The 17,335-nt window shown below is 32.7% G+C and overlaps 1 protein-coding gene across 2 annotated transcripts in view; it reads right to left on the bottom strand.

Annotated features, from left to right (window-relative positions):
* The window catches only part of nbas (NBAS subunit of NRZ tethering complex), a 270,219-nt gene that overhangs the window by 225,930 nt on the left and 26,954 nt on the right, over positions 1–17,335 (bottom strand). For both annotated transcript variants that reach the window (XM_015351022.2, XM_015351032.2), the window contains exons 15-18: positions 15,616–15,864; positions 13,103–13,228; positions 12,237–12,388; positions 7,332–7,469 (exon numbers count right to left, since the gene is read on the bottom strand). In XM_015351022.2, the coding sequence (XP_015206508.2) occupies positions 7,332–7,469; positions 12,237–12,388; positions 13,103–13,228; positions 15,616–15,864 (665 nt within the window). The remainder of the gene's footprint in view (positions 1–7,331; positions 7,470–12,236; positions 12,389–13,102; positions 13,229–15,615; positions 15,865–17,335) is intronic.

Below are 17,335 nucleotides of genomic sequence, written 5' to 3'. Positions count from 1 at the left end.
TTATTTAAAACAATTAAATTTCATGAAAAGGTGAAATAAACTAAGTCCAACAACATCACTAGCTGTGTATGTACATTGCACATATTGCCCTGTAACAGAATTTAAAATGGAGAATCACAAAACACTGTCAAATCATGTATTAGGTCATTATAAAAATCATGTTGACTCCTACTGTTTCATGAAGATGTGTTTATTAGGAACAGGACAAGTTCTTTTGTTATGAATGTATTTTGATTTATACACTCCCGAGGAGAGGCAAAGATATTAAGATCCTTTGGGTATTTTAGAATTCCTCAACTACCATCTGGGAGATTAGCAATCTGCAAAGACTGCAGAAAACAAAGGCTAATAGAGCAAGGGCACCTCCATCAGCACTTCAAACATAAATGCCACAAATTTATGTTGGTGTAAAGGATTACATGTATAGACTCCTGATTAGTATATCAGAAGGAACTTAACCTGTCATGACTATCCTGATTGCCTGGGGTGTATCACATAAGATGAAAGATGCATTAAACAATTAAAATTCTCAGGCAGTTTATTTAAAAACTGAATTCTTTCCCTTTATTTCATATGATGTCAAGGCATGCAATTGACGGTGTAGAGTAAGTATAAGAATGAATTATATAAATAGTACAGGGCTTCTATGCATTCCACTGCTGAGTAGTTCTGAATTTTCTGAATCTGCTCACGGCCTACTGTATATCAGGGAAATGAGCCTTTTAAATATGATTTAATAAGCAAAGTTTTGCTACACCTCATTTGACTTTCATTCAACTTGTTGTAAATTGGCACACTGTATCAAGAGCATTTCAATTACATTTCTAACTTAGAATAATTGTTTGCTCTTTTCTCATCATTAATAGCCAAAATCATCTTAGGTCAATCCAATTTACAGGAATTTTAAAATAACAATTTAAACATCATAGAGGGTATAATTTAGGCCAGGAGCCTGTACCCATGTTGGCACTGCCAGTGCACCTGGGTATATCACCATGCAGCTCTTTGAATATTGCTGGTCTATCCACAGCCCTAGTAAGAAAACCAATTATGCAGTTGTGCAGTTGCGGCTGTATAAGAAAAAGAAGTGAAAAGAATAAATAATTATGTAAAAAGTACATCATTTTCCTTCTTTATACAGTAAGAGCCAAGAATATATTTCATCCTGCATGTGATACGCCAACCTAGGTTTCTGATTCAGAATAACATGGTGATTTCAGAAAGCTTAAAATATTGAAAATATGTTTAATCATGAAAACATCTAATAAAACCTGTGTTGATAAGATTTGTATGCGAGTGGCATTTTGTTGTTTTTAGCATTGAAACATGGTAAAATTAGGCCTAACAAAGCTTTAGCTACCTATAAATATCTTGTTACAAATGAATACCTATACTTTTTAACAACATTAATATACATATTCCAAATCAGGCCACGGCCAGCATAGTTTTCTGCAACTAAGAGAAAAGTTATACAGTGGGTTTGTACTAAATAAGTTGTTTGTATCAATATTTAACTTTCTATTTCTGTCATACGTCATCCCAACAAAAAACGTTTGAAAACCCCTGTGCTAGTCAAGTATTTTAGTTCTAAACAATATGAATTAGTCTATAGCATCTTGCGACAATTCATGTTATCCTTTAGAGAATCAGACACACCTGTGACACGAACAGTCCAGAATATAACACATTTCCGTAGAGTGGAATGAAAATATTAAGTTTATTAATGAACATAAGATATGTCAGATGTCAGCAGTGAATCTACCTTCAAGAAGGTTCATACCTGGCACCCCACTGGCATTTCACCTTGAGATGTGACCCCAGGAAAACTAGTAACTCGAAAAACTATCAAAGCAGCTCCTTACTGTGTAATCTAGATGTAGAAATAATTTATCTTTTTATTTTTAATATTGCATTAAAATAAGCAAATACATATATATATTATGTGTCCAAAATAGAACAGAATATTAATAAATTAATTAGATACCATATGCATGAAAGTGATACAGAACCTGAACAATTGTTTTTAAAAGAATAATTACTAGTGTGTAATTACTATATTATGTCTATTTCAAACAATCAAAAAGTTAATAAAGCAGTCCTAATATACCGCTAGGCAAAAGTCTTACATATTTTGTTGTTTATTGTTTTGTATAAAATGTAGCCTGTTAGCTGTATCAATGTATACAGAGGAACAGAGAATGATGATTATAATTAATTACTCCGATTTGATTGGTAAAAGTGACATATTAGTTATGACAACATGTTATATTGTTTGTTCGGGGAGAGCTTACTCAGCTGTTGAAATTATGTCTCTGAAGATTGTCAGCAATTTGAATAATGAATTGTTAAATGAGAGGCATGACTGTTCCAACTTACTAAAATTTATACGTTATTATGAACATAGAATGCTACTGAAGTTTTTCATTAGTAGTTCTTCATTTGCCAATTTATTTTAATCAATAATCAATTGGCATATATTTTCATATATTTGAAATAAAACCTATATGTGATAGACATAAATCTATATATTTTCATTAAGAAGTAAACACCTAAAATACAGTAATTTCCAAAACTTCAGCTGATCGCTATACATGTGATAAGGCCATTTGAACTTTAAGATCAAAAGTATAATTGTCTTATAACTCCATATATTTGATTCATATTTTGAATTATTCTGACATGTCAGTTGTTCTTGTGTAGTTTTTAGATTGTGTAGCAAATCCTAACCAACAGTAGTTTTTTTGCTGTCTAATGAGTAATAACGCAAGGTCCCCAGTTTCTTCACCATTTCCATTCTGTTAACACAATAACAGAAATTCCAATGAAGCTGTAGAATCAAGCAACATATTCAATAACTATACATGATATCAATTAAATTTGTTTAAATTCCATTATATTGTTGGAGTTTACTAAATACAATACCAATGCTGTGCACTGATGGCAAGTGATGGCTAGACAATACAGTTTATCTAATTTCTTTGATGAAAGACTGGTGGTGGTATAGAGGTCTTTGTACTTCTCCATCTTTGATATGAGTGCTGAACTAAACTTTGCACCGAAAACAAACAGGACGTAACACATCGTTTTTCACCCCATTGTTTACCTCATCAACCAGTCATGTATTCAGCCACAGGGATTCAAATGACAGCTTAAAGCATCCTATGATTTCCTGAAGGGGAGTAAGCCACTGGGACACCATACTGAGTTTGTTTGATGAAAAATACAAGACCTAGAATCCATTATGTAGCAAATGTATGTGTTTTTGTACTCAAATTATGACCAAAGGAGAGTAAAATATAAAAAATATTGCTGCACTTAACGTGCTGCTTATGCTGCCAATGTAGACTGCAGCATTAACTACAGTATAATAGACACCAACTAAAGCAACAGACGGATGTTAGAAGCACATAAGAAAACACTTGAAAAATATTCTCAGTATAAATTAGCCTTTAGAGAATACATAGTCAATGTTGCTACACAACACATTTAAGAAACCATATAGGACTGATATAAAAATACCCTTGCCTGTGACCTCTGACCTCCCCTTCAGGTCAATATGTCAATTTGGCTCCTCACCCCTTCTGTAATAACTAACATATGTAAAAAAACAAATTTGTTATTTTTTATTATTTTTACAATCAATATTAAATCTGGACTTTGTGTTACAATACAGTGTTTTAGTTTGTTGTAGTGTTTAAATACATCTCAAAGTCAGTGCTATCAAAAAAACACAGCTAAAGATAATAGAACCCAAGTACAACAGAATGCTTGACATTGTTTGACCTGCCTGATGGAAAAATCATTTGTACTTGAGATTGTCAACACAAACAGCCTATCTCTGAAGAATTAATGGCTCATCGTTACTAAGCATCATTTACAGGCAAAGGTACACTTGTACACTGAATAAAGGCATTCTAAACCTGTATGAAACAAATCAAATACAAGCTCCGGCTTAGACAGCCTTATTTTCCTCAAGAGTTCTGTGTTCAGTTCAAAATGTTAAGTTTCACCCACTCGTGACAAAATTCTTAAAAACATCCTTTACTCATAACACAGGAAGTTTTGATTACCTACTATGAACATACTATTTGTTCTCTAATAATTAAAAGCAATTTTTAAATTACATAACATTTGTTCAGAAGTATTTTGCTTTAGGAATGCTAATTCAGAATGTCCAGTACAAAATCACTGCATAGTAAGAACTTTATTTAATCTATTCTATTTATGTCAAAGCTATCAGATATGAACTAATTTAAGTCCACTTTCAAAAAATATAAGTGATATTACATTTTAGGTTATTTAATTACTACCCAATCCCCAAAAAAGGAAAGAAGGATGTTTTTCAGGATGTTAGGTATGGTGCGTTTTAACCTGTTTTACCTATTCTTTTTAAACTATAAACAGTGATTTACACATTGTTTAATTCAACACAAAAATAAGTAGTATATTTAACAAAAATAAACATTTCAGCTGCTGCAACATCTGTCAAACCTGGATTGTGGAAAATTAAGCCTTTGATATGAATTTGATTGATGATTACTAAACAGGTTTCTTCTATTATCTTTGCATCAGTTATGCAGGGATATCTAACTGTATTTATTATATAACTTATCAAACTCATTATCTTGCCAAAGAATGCACAGGAGTGTCAATTTTAAGACAAGTTCCTCTTTCTCTTGGAAAAGCAAATTATGAAAATGTCCATGTATCTTACATTTTAGTTTTCAATAAATGAATTACATAGGGCTATGCTGAGGTCAGAATCAGAGAGGAAAATTGCTCTAATCCTTACAGACTATGTTGAAGGTACAATACACTGCACCAAATGTTAGAATAGAATCCTGATAAAAACACACAAACTACAAAAACAACATTGATGAAGATTCAACCTGATGTTTTTTTTTTTAATCAAAACACCATGCCCACATGCATGTCTATATATCATGAAATGCCAATCAAAGGACATGTTAATGCCTAGTATGAAATGGAACAACGCTTGTGTGGGTGCACAGTACTGGAAACTTATCAATGCTTTTGAAATGCTCTCAGTAGACATTGTGATGTGGAAAAGAAATGCTATCAATCATTTTTCATTCTCTTCATTGAACTTGTTACCTGCGCTGTGAAAATGTATGCTTTCAAGAATGCCTAATGTGGAAAGAGGTAGGGAAGGTAAATCTGTCTGGGAAACCCGTCTAAGATACCATTAAATATGAATACTGAATATGACATCTAAAAAGACAGAAACTATATTAAAATATGAAAGAACTGCACTCTTGCATGATATACACGAGTTCCTATCTCATAATACTTAGAAGATAAAACACATTTTGATACAAATCATGAAAATGTAAATCTGATTTTATGGGCTTACTAAATTTTATTTAATTGTAACAATGTTGTCAACATGAAGCTGAAAAGATTCAGTTTATGTTAAGATGTCCATTTCACATTCTGACAGTTTGTGAATAGCTCACTTGTTCCAGTGTGCTGCAATACGCTATCACAATTGCCTATTGCAACACAATGTTTTGAAATAATATACTGCATCCATGTGTAATATCACAGAACTATAAACTGTTAAACATATTTCAAAATAATAAGCTTCCACAAGAAATGCTGTTTTCCTTTTGACACTTCCTCTGTTTTTTTGTGCAGTATCAACAGACACTGTATCTCTCTCTAAGGGTTAATATTGCAGCATTCTCAGCCCAAATGCCCAAGAGGCTAATTCTTCTTAGGTGTAGGCAGGCTGCTCCATCTTCCATGTTCATTGGATCACATATTTTACGTATTTTTATTTTTAATTAAATTTACTCTCAAGAGATCCTCTTAATTAAGTCTATCAACCACCTGTTCGTGTGGTATGTTGCCCAACTTTTTCTCTCATTTTCTCTCATACACATGTCATGTGTTTTGTTCTTCGGTCCTTCTGGTGTTACTTGATTTGTCCCAATGATTGATCTAACATAGTAAATTAGTAGATTTTAGAATGTACTAGATTCTTATGGTTCTGAAATGACATGTTTATTCCTGTGTCACATCACTGGCTGATTGTGATTCATACTCTTGCCCAAATGCTGCATACATTCTTATCCAAGGCCCAGAAAAAGACAGACTTGATGAATGAAGTAGCCTCCAAATTAGTAAAAACAAGGTGGTAATAATAAGCAAAAAAGACCAAGGCTTTTGATGAAGTAACTCAGTTTAGACCAAGAGCTTCCAATATAAAATAAAGTGTCTTAACTTATATGTTTCCACATATTGAACACCTGTTAATTATTAATTACTCTAATAGGTTCATTTTTACTTTTTCCTGTTTTAATAAAATGGCACAAAATTACACCACTTTCTTTCAGAATTAAAAATTCACATTCTCAACATACTGTAAAGAAAATATTCTTATATTATATGTATTACTGTTGCTATTGGAGACATTTTTCTAGGGTCCATCAGGAGTCCGTCTCAGAAGTTAAGAGAGGTTTTTATTTCATTCGCATTGGAGAAAGATGTTTGGTGTATTTTTCTCAAACTGATTGAACTAGAACAGTCCTTACATATCTTTCTGTTATCTATCACACTTCCCCGTGCTCATCAGATTGCCAACATTCCAAAATCACATTAATTTTCCTCTTCACTTTTTGCCAGATTTAACTTATAACTTATAATAATACAATCGGTTACTTATTTTCATAGCACGCATTCCTATATAACACTGTATAGAATTACATAGAAGCCCTTGTGTCCAGCATTCTTCCATTCCAATTCAAACCAGTTCTGAATGTCCACCTTATAAAAAAAATGCAGTTCACAGAGACCCCCTCAATATCACTATGTTATATGCTGTGTCAGTTAACGATTAAAGCATTCTCTGTCACCTATTATCAATTTTAGTCCATATTTCAAATTTAAAAAACCCTGCTTGTTCCAAGGCTGGAGCCACACTGAAAAGAAAAGACGTAGACAGTGGTACATGACTGACAGATCACCATCAGGGTAAGGTGGACATTACCCTGGCAATCTGACCAGTAAAACAGTGACTTGTTGCACAAGAGAGAACATTTTCCCTGGTGCTAACTCTCCTTTAAGGAAGATCAGAGTTTTCAGTACATCAAGTGATGGATCACTCTGGCTGAAGGGTATACTAAAAGATAATATTTCCTCATTACCTCCTTTGCTGTACAGGAGTTGTAGGCATTATTCAACTTTAAATTAAGTGGGTTTGTAATAAAAATTAACTGGGGATTCCAGATTTCTAAAGAAAGCAAACACAGCCAGAAAAACAAATAACATTAAACAATGCCACCTCATATTTTTGAAAAACAGTTTACCTCTTGAAGTCCACCGTACTGAAAAGCTCCTTTTGTTTCTGTGCTTCTCTTTCCTTCTTTATCTGCAGTTCTTCAGCAGGTGACAGAAGGTCTTCATAAGGCACATCTTCAATGTCTATGTCACCTGGCAGGATGAATCTGAATTGGGGATAAAAAAAATGATCCTTTTAAATCCACAAGGATTTTTTAAAAATCAGATCTTGAAGCCATGTCGCAGCCACAGGTGTGACTAAGACAATATCTTTTTTACAGATTTATGGTTACCTATCTGCAAAATGCAGAGACGGCAGACAATATTTTCTGTGATTGTACTATTATCATAAGACAAGGAAGAATAATCATACAGATAATGCAATGTAAAAAATTCCTCTTCTGAATTATAGTACATTTTCATTTATGACACTGAAATGGCAGTAGGATTTTATATTGCTTACTGTTGCTGGAGTGCATAAGGGATTATACTCATCATTGATGGGCTCTAATATCTTTGATAAATTAGGATTTTTGTAGAAATACATTTTCTGCTATACACTTGGCTAAAATAAGTATTTTAAATTTAGCAAAAGGATTAGCAACCCCATTTGCAATGCTACTGCTTTACAGCTGAGATCAAGAGCAATCTTGACTTGCATGGAAAGCCAAGCTAGCACCAAACTGAAAATGCTCTCTCTAAACATATCAAAGTTGTAATCATTTTATGAATTGAAAAATTATAAGTAGATTTAGTTAAACTGAGACATAGCAATAGTCAAACAAGGTGTAGATCCTTACTTGGTTAAACAAGATATAATAATTTGTCATGCTTAAGTTGCATAGTTAAATAATCCACTCTCTCCTTTAAAAGCTTCACTGTAACTTAAAATAGGTTCTATGGTACAAATAAAAACTTATCAGTCGACTCAGAAAATAGTGATATTTGCAGAACAAATTACATTTCACTTAATTTTAGTCGCTACAGCAAACTATGCAATTAACACTTCACATTACACTACTTTATTTGGAATATGTGAGATTGTTAAAAAGAACGTTGTGATCATAAAATGTATGAAAGGTACACATTTGGATAAACTAGTCCACATTATGAAGGGAATAAGGTAATACAGGCTATTAAAATATAATTACATATACATTATTTAATAAATAAAAACTGATTGAATAAGTAATATAAATATAAAATTATTAAATATATTAATGAGTGTAACTATAGATAGATAATTATACTATAGATTGTTTTCAGTATTTTCCACCTATTCAACAAGATGTACACCTTTTTTATTATAATGACTTCACTTGTAAATAATAGTTAACTTTTGCTTTCTCTGGAATTCAGTATCAATTCAAATATTTTTGTATAATAAATTCTGTTTATAAACCGTATGTAAAAGACCAAATTATATATACATACGGTGCAGTCCATAAGTATTTGGACAGTGACACGTTTTGCTGTTTTGGCTCTGTACTCCAGTACATTGGCTTGGAAATAAAACAATGACTATGAGGTTAAAGTGCAGAATGTCAGCTTTAATACGAGGGTATTTATGGATATATTGGGTTAACCATATAGGAATCACAGCCCTTTTTATACATAGTTCCCCCATTTCAAAGGACCAAAAGTAATTGGGCACATTAACACTATCTTAAATCAAATTTGGCATGTTTGCAAATCCTTTGCAATTGATGACTGCCTGAAGTCAACGACCCATAGACATCACCAGACGTTGGGTATCTTTCCTGGTGATGCTCTGTAATTCAGCCATTTTCAGTTCCTGCTTGTTTCGGGGGCTTTTTGCTTTCAGTCTTCAGTAAGTGAAATGCATGCTCAATGGGATTCAGGTCAGTTGATTGACTTGGTCAGTCCAAGACATTCCACTTTTTTGTCCTGAAAAACTCCATAGTTGCTTTAGAACTATGTTTGGAGTCATTGTCCTGCTGCAAGGTGAAGCGCCGTCCAATTAGTTTTGAAACATTCGGATGGATCTGAGCAGATAAGCTTCTGTACAGTTCAGAATTAATCCTGCTGCTGCCGTCTGCAGTCACATCATCAATAAAGACAAGTGAGCCAGTTACACTGGCAGCCATACATGCCCAAACCATCACACTACCTTCATCATGTTTCACAGATGAGGTGGTATCCTTTGGATCATGAGCAGTTCAATTTTTTCTCAGAACCTTTCTCTTTCCATCACTCTGGTACAGGTTAAATCTTTGTCTCATCATAAGGCTTTGTTACAGAGCTCTAGAGGCTTTTTATGTACTTTAGGAAACCGTAACCTGGCCTTTATTACCAGTGGTTTGCATCTTGTGGTAAACCCTCCGAGATTATGCTGGTGAATTCTTCTCTTTACGGTAGTCTTTGACACATCTATGCCTACATCCTGGAGAGTGTTCCTGATCTGTGCAACAGTCAAAAAAGGGTTTTTCTTCACGATTGAAAGTATTCTTCGGTCATCTACTACTGTGGTCTTCTGTGGTCTACCAGGTCGTTTGCTATTGCTAAGCAAACCAGTGCGTTCTTGCTTCTTAACAATGTACCAAACAGCTGATTTTGACATACCTAATATTTTGGCTATGTCTCTGATTGATTTATTCTACCGCATTATGGCCCACTTTAATGGCATTAACACTTCTTTGGACCTCATATTGAGAAACAACAGTAACAGACTCCAGATGCAAATGCCACATCTAGAATCAATTCTAGATCTTTTGTTAGATCTCTTGTGCATGAACTAAAGATGCAACAACACACAGCTAGCCAAGACACAACTAAGCAGTCAATTGTCCAATTACTTCTGGGGGGACTATGTATAAAAAGGGCTGTAATTTCTATATGGTTCACCCAGTATAGACGTAAATTCCCTCGAATTAAAGCTGACATTCTGCGCTTTATCCTCTTTGTCATTGTTTCATTTCAAATCCAATGTGCTGGGGTATAGAGCCAAAACAACAAAAAATGTGTCACTGTCCAAATACTTAGGGACTGCACTGTATTTGATTATAATACACTGTATATAATACATAACAGACCTTAGTTTAGCAGTATTCCAAAAGTAGGCTACACATAAATTTTGAATATACTTAGAATCTCCAAAACTATTTCTATAAAAATGTTCTAGCCGTCTCGACAAAAATGCAAATATATAAATATAACTGAAAGAGAGAACTCATAATAAGACTGATGATTTGTTTTCCATATTTAAAATGAATACTTTTGTACAGATATACAACTTTAACTACATGTACATAAAATACAGAAGATGTAATTTATAAAATATAAATATAATATAAAAATATGTAATTTCTATATATATATTATATATTATAACTATATTACTCTATTTCTTTCAATGTATAGAAGTATGATTTCACTATTTGGGGGATTGTATTTAATTTGAAACACAGGGTATGTCTGCAACTGTGCAATTCTACTTGGCCTCAGGCACAGCAAGCTTTTACCATTAAAATGCACATTTCTGTCCATGTTATTTACAGCATCACTAGCATCACAAGTAGAAAGCTGGAGGCTTTTCTTTAATTGTGAGCTATGGGTTTAGCATCTGCTTATTCTCACACTGCATTCCTCTAGGTGTCATTGAAGTTTCTTCAGGAGCACTGCTTGCCTTTTCAGGTTTTGCTTTTAAGTTTTTAAATAACTTCTTATAGCAGGTATGAAATAAAAACATGTAAAGTTAATTAAAACCTTAAGTAAAATGATATGCAATTAATTCCAAATGCTTTTAATCTTTTATAAACTTTAAGTGAAGGAATTTAAGGGAAAAACATCTCAAAATATAAACAAACAAAAACTTGAATATTCTAAGACTGCTAGTATTGGATATTGCAAAAACAAATAACTGCATTGCATAATCATTGCATGTACTCATTCATAGGATTTAGGGACTTCTTAGGACAGATATTTAACCATGCAGAATTCTTCCAGGTTCATTCAGTTTGCACTCGTTAGCTCCTTACTTCAGTTGGTACTACAAATTTTCAAGTAATAGGTTTATTCCATGCTGAAAAGCGAAGAAAGAAAACGCAATGTTTCGGCTATGGAGCCTCCTTCGGGTGTGTTACTCACGATAAATGTTCTCCTTTTTAAAAAAGAAATGACAATCTTTTACAGCATAAGCTTCACCTGCTGGTGCTAATCATACTATTTTCAAAAGTTATGCCAGCACAAGCCGTTCTACCCATCAAGGATTATAACAACAGCTACAGATGAATTCAGATGACAAACTAAATCTGGTAAATTAAATAAATTAATTGTTGTCCATCACTTTATAAGATAAGAAGTCTTGGGATTTCTAAATATACATTTTGCTTTTAGTATCTCAAACTACAGGAAATCTAGAGAAAAAATAGACCTGAGAGAAGATAGATTTGGTGGCCTGGGATTACAGTTCCAGCTGTTTTGGGTAAAGTTAAAAAATCAGCCTTCATGATGTACATGTATTTATAAAACACGTTTAAGGATAGATACCACTTTCTTGTTATACATTTGTGTGTGTTCTTAATCTCTCTATTTAGACTGTTATCACCACATGCTGAAAGTGAGGAAAAGGTGAATAATAATATAACAAGGATATAAAGGCTCAAAGTCACACGATTGGGCATTACATTCACAGTTGCATCTCCTTATCATAATCAGCTTTCCAGAAGGTATTTTTAGTTTTAATTAATGGAAAATAACATAAAAACAAAGACGGGAGAGTCACGTAGAGCCTATATCACAGTATCATAGCAAAAAATGTATTAATAAATTAGGACATAAAAGAAATGTTAACCAATTTCAATGTTCTTAACCACTCATATGTCATCAGACATACAAAAATCTTATTATTCATAAAAAGTTTTAAAAAGCCTGTGATAGAGCTTTCTAAAAATGTTCAATTTCTCTTTACAAACCTTCCACCATCGTCTCCATTTCCTATAGCTATCAGAGCCTCCAAGTCTGTGCCTTTCAGTCCATACTGAAGTAATTCCTTGGCTGCATCCACGTTCTCTGGTACTCGCTCCACACATTCGTGTAGTACCCAGGAGCGCTTCTTAATTTTGCTCTAAAAAATACATTGGTCTGTTGTTAAAATGCAATTTTGGACAAAGATTAAAAGATGGCTCAAATATTTCCTGTATAAATATAGTTGCTTTTCTTTATTCAAAATCGTCAACAAAGTCAGCGTTCAATAAGGAATTCATTCCAAAATATTTTTTTTACATTGTTCTGTGAGTGGTCAAGATTATCAATGAAACATTAAGTGCAGTATTCATCCAGATGCAATATTTTTAAAAACAAAATGCAAACAACCGAAATTTGTGGTTTATTATATTGATTCATTTTGCCCCAGAGCTCATTTTGACCCATTAAAGATATTTTTTTGAAAATACTATATATATGCTGAACAGTATTAATAATGCAGCAAATGAAATTTTATGGTACTTTCAGAATCCAAAAAAGTCACCTGTCATTGACAGAGACATATCTGCCCAGGAGCGGTAAGAGATACACCATGCCTTCTTTCACACTCAGAGAAAAAGCAATATATACTGTTATATGGAAGGTGTTGTCACTAATTAGCATCTAGAAGTACTAATCACTAAAAGCTATTATCTGTGCAATGATAAAGTGTCACTTATTAAATTACAAAATATATTTTAAATTTAAAAGCAACTAAATCTGAAATCAGAATCTTAACAGATATATCCACAAACCTTTACTACAATATTTTTTTTCTAAAAGCAGGTCACTATAATAAATCATTTCCCGTACATACCAGATAATCCTGAATAGATGCAATGCTCACAGTTGATTTCCTCCACTGCCTCTGGTATACAAGGTCTGAGTCCAAGCCATAGGCCTGTGCTAGAGACAGAGCTTCTCCATATTCTTCATTGTCAATCTAAATAGTAAGAAGTAGCAGATTAGCATAACCTTGCAAACACTCAAAACACTGGTTTGAATTTAGCTTTAAATATGCAAGACTGAATTCCAAAGCTATGTAAAATTCTCCGCTGCTTGTCTGGTTTAATCATATTTGGATGCACAGAAATACTGCAATAGATAGTTAGGAAAGAGTGTATACAGCAGTAAAAGTAACACCATCAGAAAAATAATGTATATGACAGTTATGTGACAATTACTGCCTAAGTAAGCAGATTAGTAAAAATTATTTCTGATGCTGCAATCATAAAAGATGACAAATAATAAAAGTGCTAAACGTAGCATTCAATAGCCTTCAATTTGTATACGATAATGACATAATGTTATAAATATCATTTAACACAATAAAATTATGTAATGTCATTAGGAAAACCATCCGGAAAACAATCACACAGAGAAATTGTTTATGAATTTAAACAAAAATATTATTCTGTGATAACCCTATAATATGCACAATATTTCTGAAAGGTGTAAAATGCTTCTACATATATACTGTTACAGCCGCCACCTAAGAATGTGCAAACGTTCTGAAACTGCTACTGTATGTACCTACTATAACACATTTGTTTTTGTTTATCATGGTAAACACTTAGAACACCGCTGACAGGTGATTAACACCTTACTTTGAAGAACAGCACTGATTAAATAGTGCTTTAGAGAAAAGTGATTTATATGACAAGACAGAAAGCAGATACACATAAATACACAATTATTTTAATTAAACTTGTAATGCTGGTTTGATGGCAAAGTCAGAATAAACTGACAACTAACACTTCAATCAATAAACGTCTACACAACCAATAGTTTTTATCCCTCGAGCTCTTTCTGGTGTCTGAATAAAAACCTAAAATAGACTTATGTTCAGTCCTATTTAAGTATTCAGATCTATAAAACCCTTACTCTATGAACACACATACAAATAATGTGATTTTTTCTAGCCCTAGATTTTATTTAGATAAGTCTAAAAGTAATGTTTTCTGTGATTTAAACGACTTCTTAGTTTTGATAAAAATATTTAAATAAAAATTAGTAGCATTATTTTTCTAGCACAGAAAGTAAAGAATGCTTGTTTTATATTTTATATTTAGCATGTTTTAGATTTTTAATTTAATAAACTTAAAACCCGACAACAGTTGTACAGAACTAACTTTATAGTAAGTGTACAATTTTGGAATGTTAAGTCCAAGATGAAACAAAGTCCTCTCCTTCTTAAACACACCTTTACTCCTTCCATTGAAAAAAAGCTCATTCACAATTCTGTGCTCACGATAAATCCAATCATTTTCCCTTCTTCAAAAGTGAAACACGTGGTCATCATTAACCTTAGGACAAGCAGGGTCAATTGCCTTACGATTCAGAGCTTGATCTTTCTTGGTGGTCCACAGACTTACATACAGTACAGTAAAGCAGTCTTGTGAAAATAAATTCTTACTTTAAACTAAATTATGTGTTTTCTATCAACCTTCTCTAGATGATGTTCAATTTTCTTCACTACAGAGGTTGGGCAACTACCGTTATTGAGAATGTCTTGTACGTTTTTAGGGATAGGTCTTAAAATGTCATTGTTACACTGAATGAAGAGTGATCCACGACTATTTCAATTGGAAACAGATGTGGGCTCTTACAGGGGAAAACAGTCAACCTTTACAAAACAATAGGTCAAACCTAGCAAAGCATGCCAACAATATTGCCCTTGTAGAAAAGCAATGTACTGAAATTGATATATTGATTAATTTCTTCAAGGAGTTCAAATTGGAAAAAAAAAACTTTGGCAGAAAATGCAACCAAGATGCATCACTATTGGCAGACATATTTTAAAGGAAAAGGGAATGATATCTATTAATTAATATAAATAAACCTGTAGGAACACAGAGATGAACACAGGCATATGATTAAAAATCCTGAAGGTAATGACTCACTATAAAATCAAAAGGAAGTAATTATCAAAAGGAAGTAAATACACCAATGAACATTTTGAGTGCAAATAAGACCTTGTAATAAAAACAATGAAAACTAGATTCTCACAGTATGTGGAATCATATATATTTATATTTATCTTATGTATTGAATTAATCTTGTTCTGTAAGAAAACAAAATAATTACAGATTCTTTAATGAGCATTATTATTTCATTATTAAATCACTCTTTTTGTTTATATTAACGATCATTGTAACAGTTTGATTTAAGATGCTCAGGAATGCTTTGGAAAATATCTTATTAATTCCTTTTAAATTAGGAAGGCCAAATATAAAAGCACTTAATATATTTACAGCCTACACAGTAATTAGAGGGAAAAAAAATAAGTCATGAGCCACTAGCATTAACCTAACAGTTGGGTTTACTTACCTTTCTTTGATAAAGCTCCTCTGGAGTAGTGGACCTCAGGCTCACAAGACGGTAATTTTTGGTAATGGTACGAGGCCGTTTACGTGGTGGTGCAAATCTCTCCATTTCTGTCACATAATACAGGCCCTGCTTCACATACCCAAAATACCGGGCCTTGGCAGACAATTCATCGTCTGAATCAGAATCATCTTCCCCCTCCTCTTCCTCAGTCTCTAGACGAGGCCTCTTCTGAGCTAGCTTGATCTCACACTGACCAAACAGCAACAAAGATCAGGACTCAGTTCAAGATACCACTATTGTTGACATACATTAATCTACAATTCTAATTATCAAGATATTTTTTGCTGTTAATTTATCATTTTTTAGAACTGTAAATAAAGAAAACATAATTAATTGGTAGTATCACTTCAAACTAAAGTATTAATTTACATCACCTGTATTTTCCTGTTATTTTGCTTACAAAATGTAATGATTTGTTTCACTCATAGAGGCCTGCTATTTGAAAAAAAAATGTCTCAGAAAAAAGTATTCAGTATATTCAAAGTACTGACTACCAAACCACATTTTCCATCATTTAACCTCAAGATAAAAATTTTAACACAAAGAAACTTCACAATGACACTGGGGAAAAGATGGAAATTAAACCATATCCACCACTCAATGACATGAGATTCACATAAAATAATTACACCCATCAAAAAATACTACTATCTTGCAATTTAGAAAGAAGTGCCCTGGAAACCTGCCTTTAAGAATTTGCAGTATTTCAAAACAAGATTTAATTTTGATAACTATAGGATTATTTTTAAATATTAATTTACATATACTGTACTAATTATCACAAAAGAACCCAAAGAGCAGTGGATTAGATATTTCATAAAAAATTCAAGAATGGCTCTCTGGACATACAAAATAAATGTTTTATTGGGCCTATCATCTTCAGTAAATAGGCACACTTTGCAAAGCATCAGGCAAATGTGCTACTATAATTAAAAATGCCAAGATGAACAATTTAACTATGCCATGAGTCTATAATTAAACAGCATGGAATTACTAAAGCTTTCTTCCCATTTCACATGATAGTTTTTCACAGAAGTTTTCTAGGACACAATGAAAGTGGAACATATTCATAAAGATTGTACAAAAATGACACATACTGAGAAAACACCTCTATTTCTAGCATCTATGAATAATTCCCTTACGAACGTAAAATATTTGAGAACAAAAGTGATACAAAAAAAGACAGGTGTCTTTTTCTATATTTTTGTCTTCACTTGTTTGGACACAGAAAATAAACCTGAAGCCTCAGAAGTGATTTAAAATTCAAGAAGTATAAGTAAGGCTTATAAAGTTTTGATATAGAATATACTGCTACCGTAGAGCAGCCGTAGTTAAAAAAAGATATCTTTAAACAGTACTTTACTATTACTTTATTTTTAACAAATTCTCACAGACCCACAGCAAATGTATGTGCTTATTATACACTTCACTAAGTTTAGCATGTTAGAACTATAATAATACAGAAGAAAAATAAGCATGAGAACATTTTTTCGAACTGCAACCAAGAGCAGAACCTTCACTTTCTTATTTTAACATATTAAATGTATGTCACATCTAAGGAATATGACTTGGAGACTGAATTCACAGGAAAGCTACAATTGTATAGTACATCTTGTTTTGTTACAGAATAGATATGATCATTAATATAATTTAAAAAATG

The sequence above is a fragment of the Lepisosteus oculatus genome, chromosome 2 (genome assembly GCF_040954835.1).
Source record: "Lepisosteus oculatus isolate fLepOcu1 chromosome 2, fLepOcu1.hap2, whole genome shotgun sequence".
NCBI classification, from domain to species: domain Eukaryota; kingdom Metazoa; phylum Chordata; class Actinopteri; order Semionotiformes; family Lepisosteidae; genus Lepisosteus; species Lepisosteus oculatus.
Note: the sequence above shows the minus strand (reverse complement) of the source record. Positions and strands in the feature narration are given on the sequence as shown.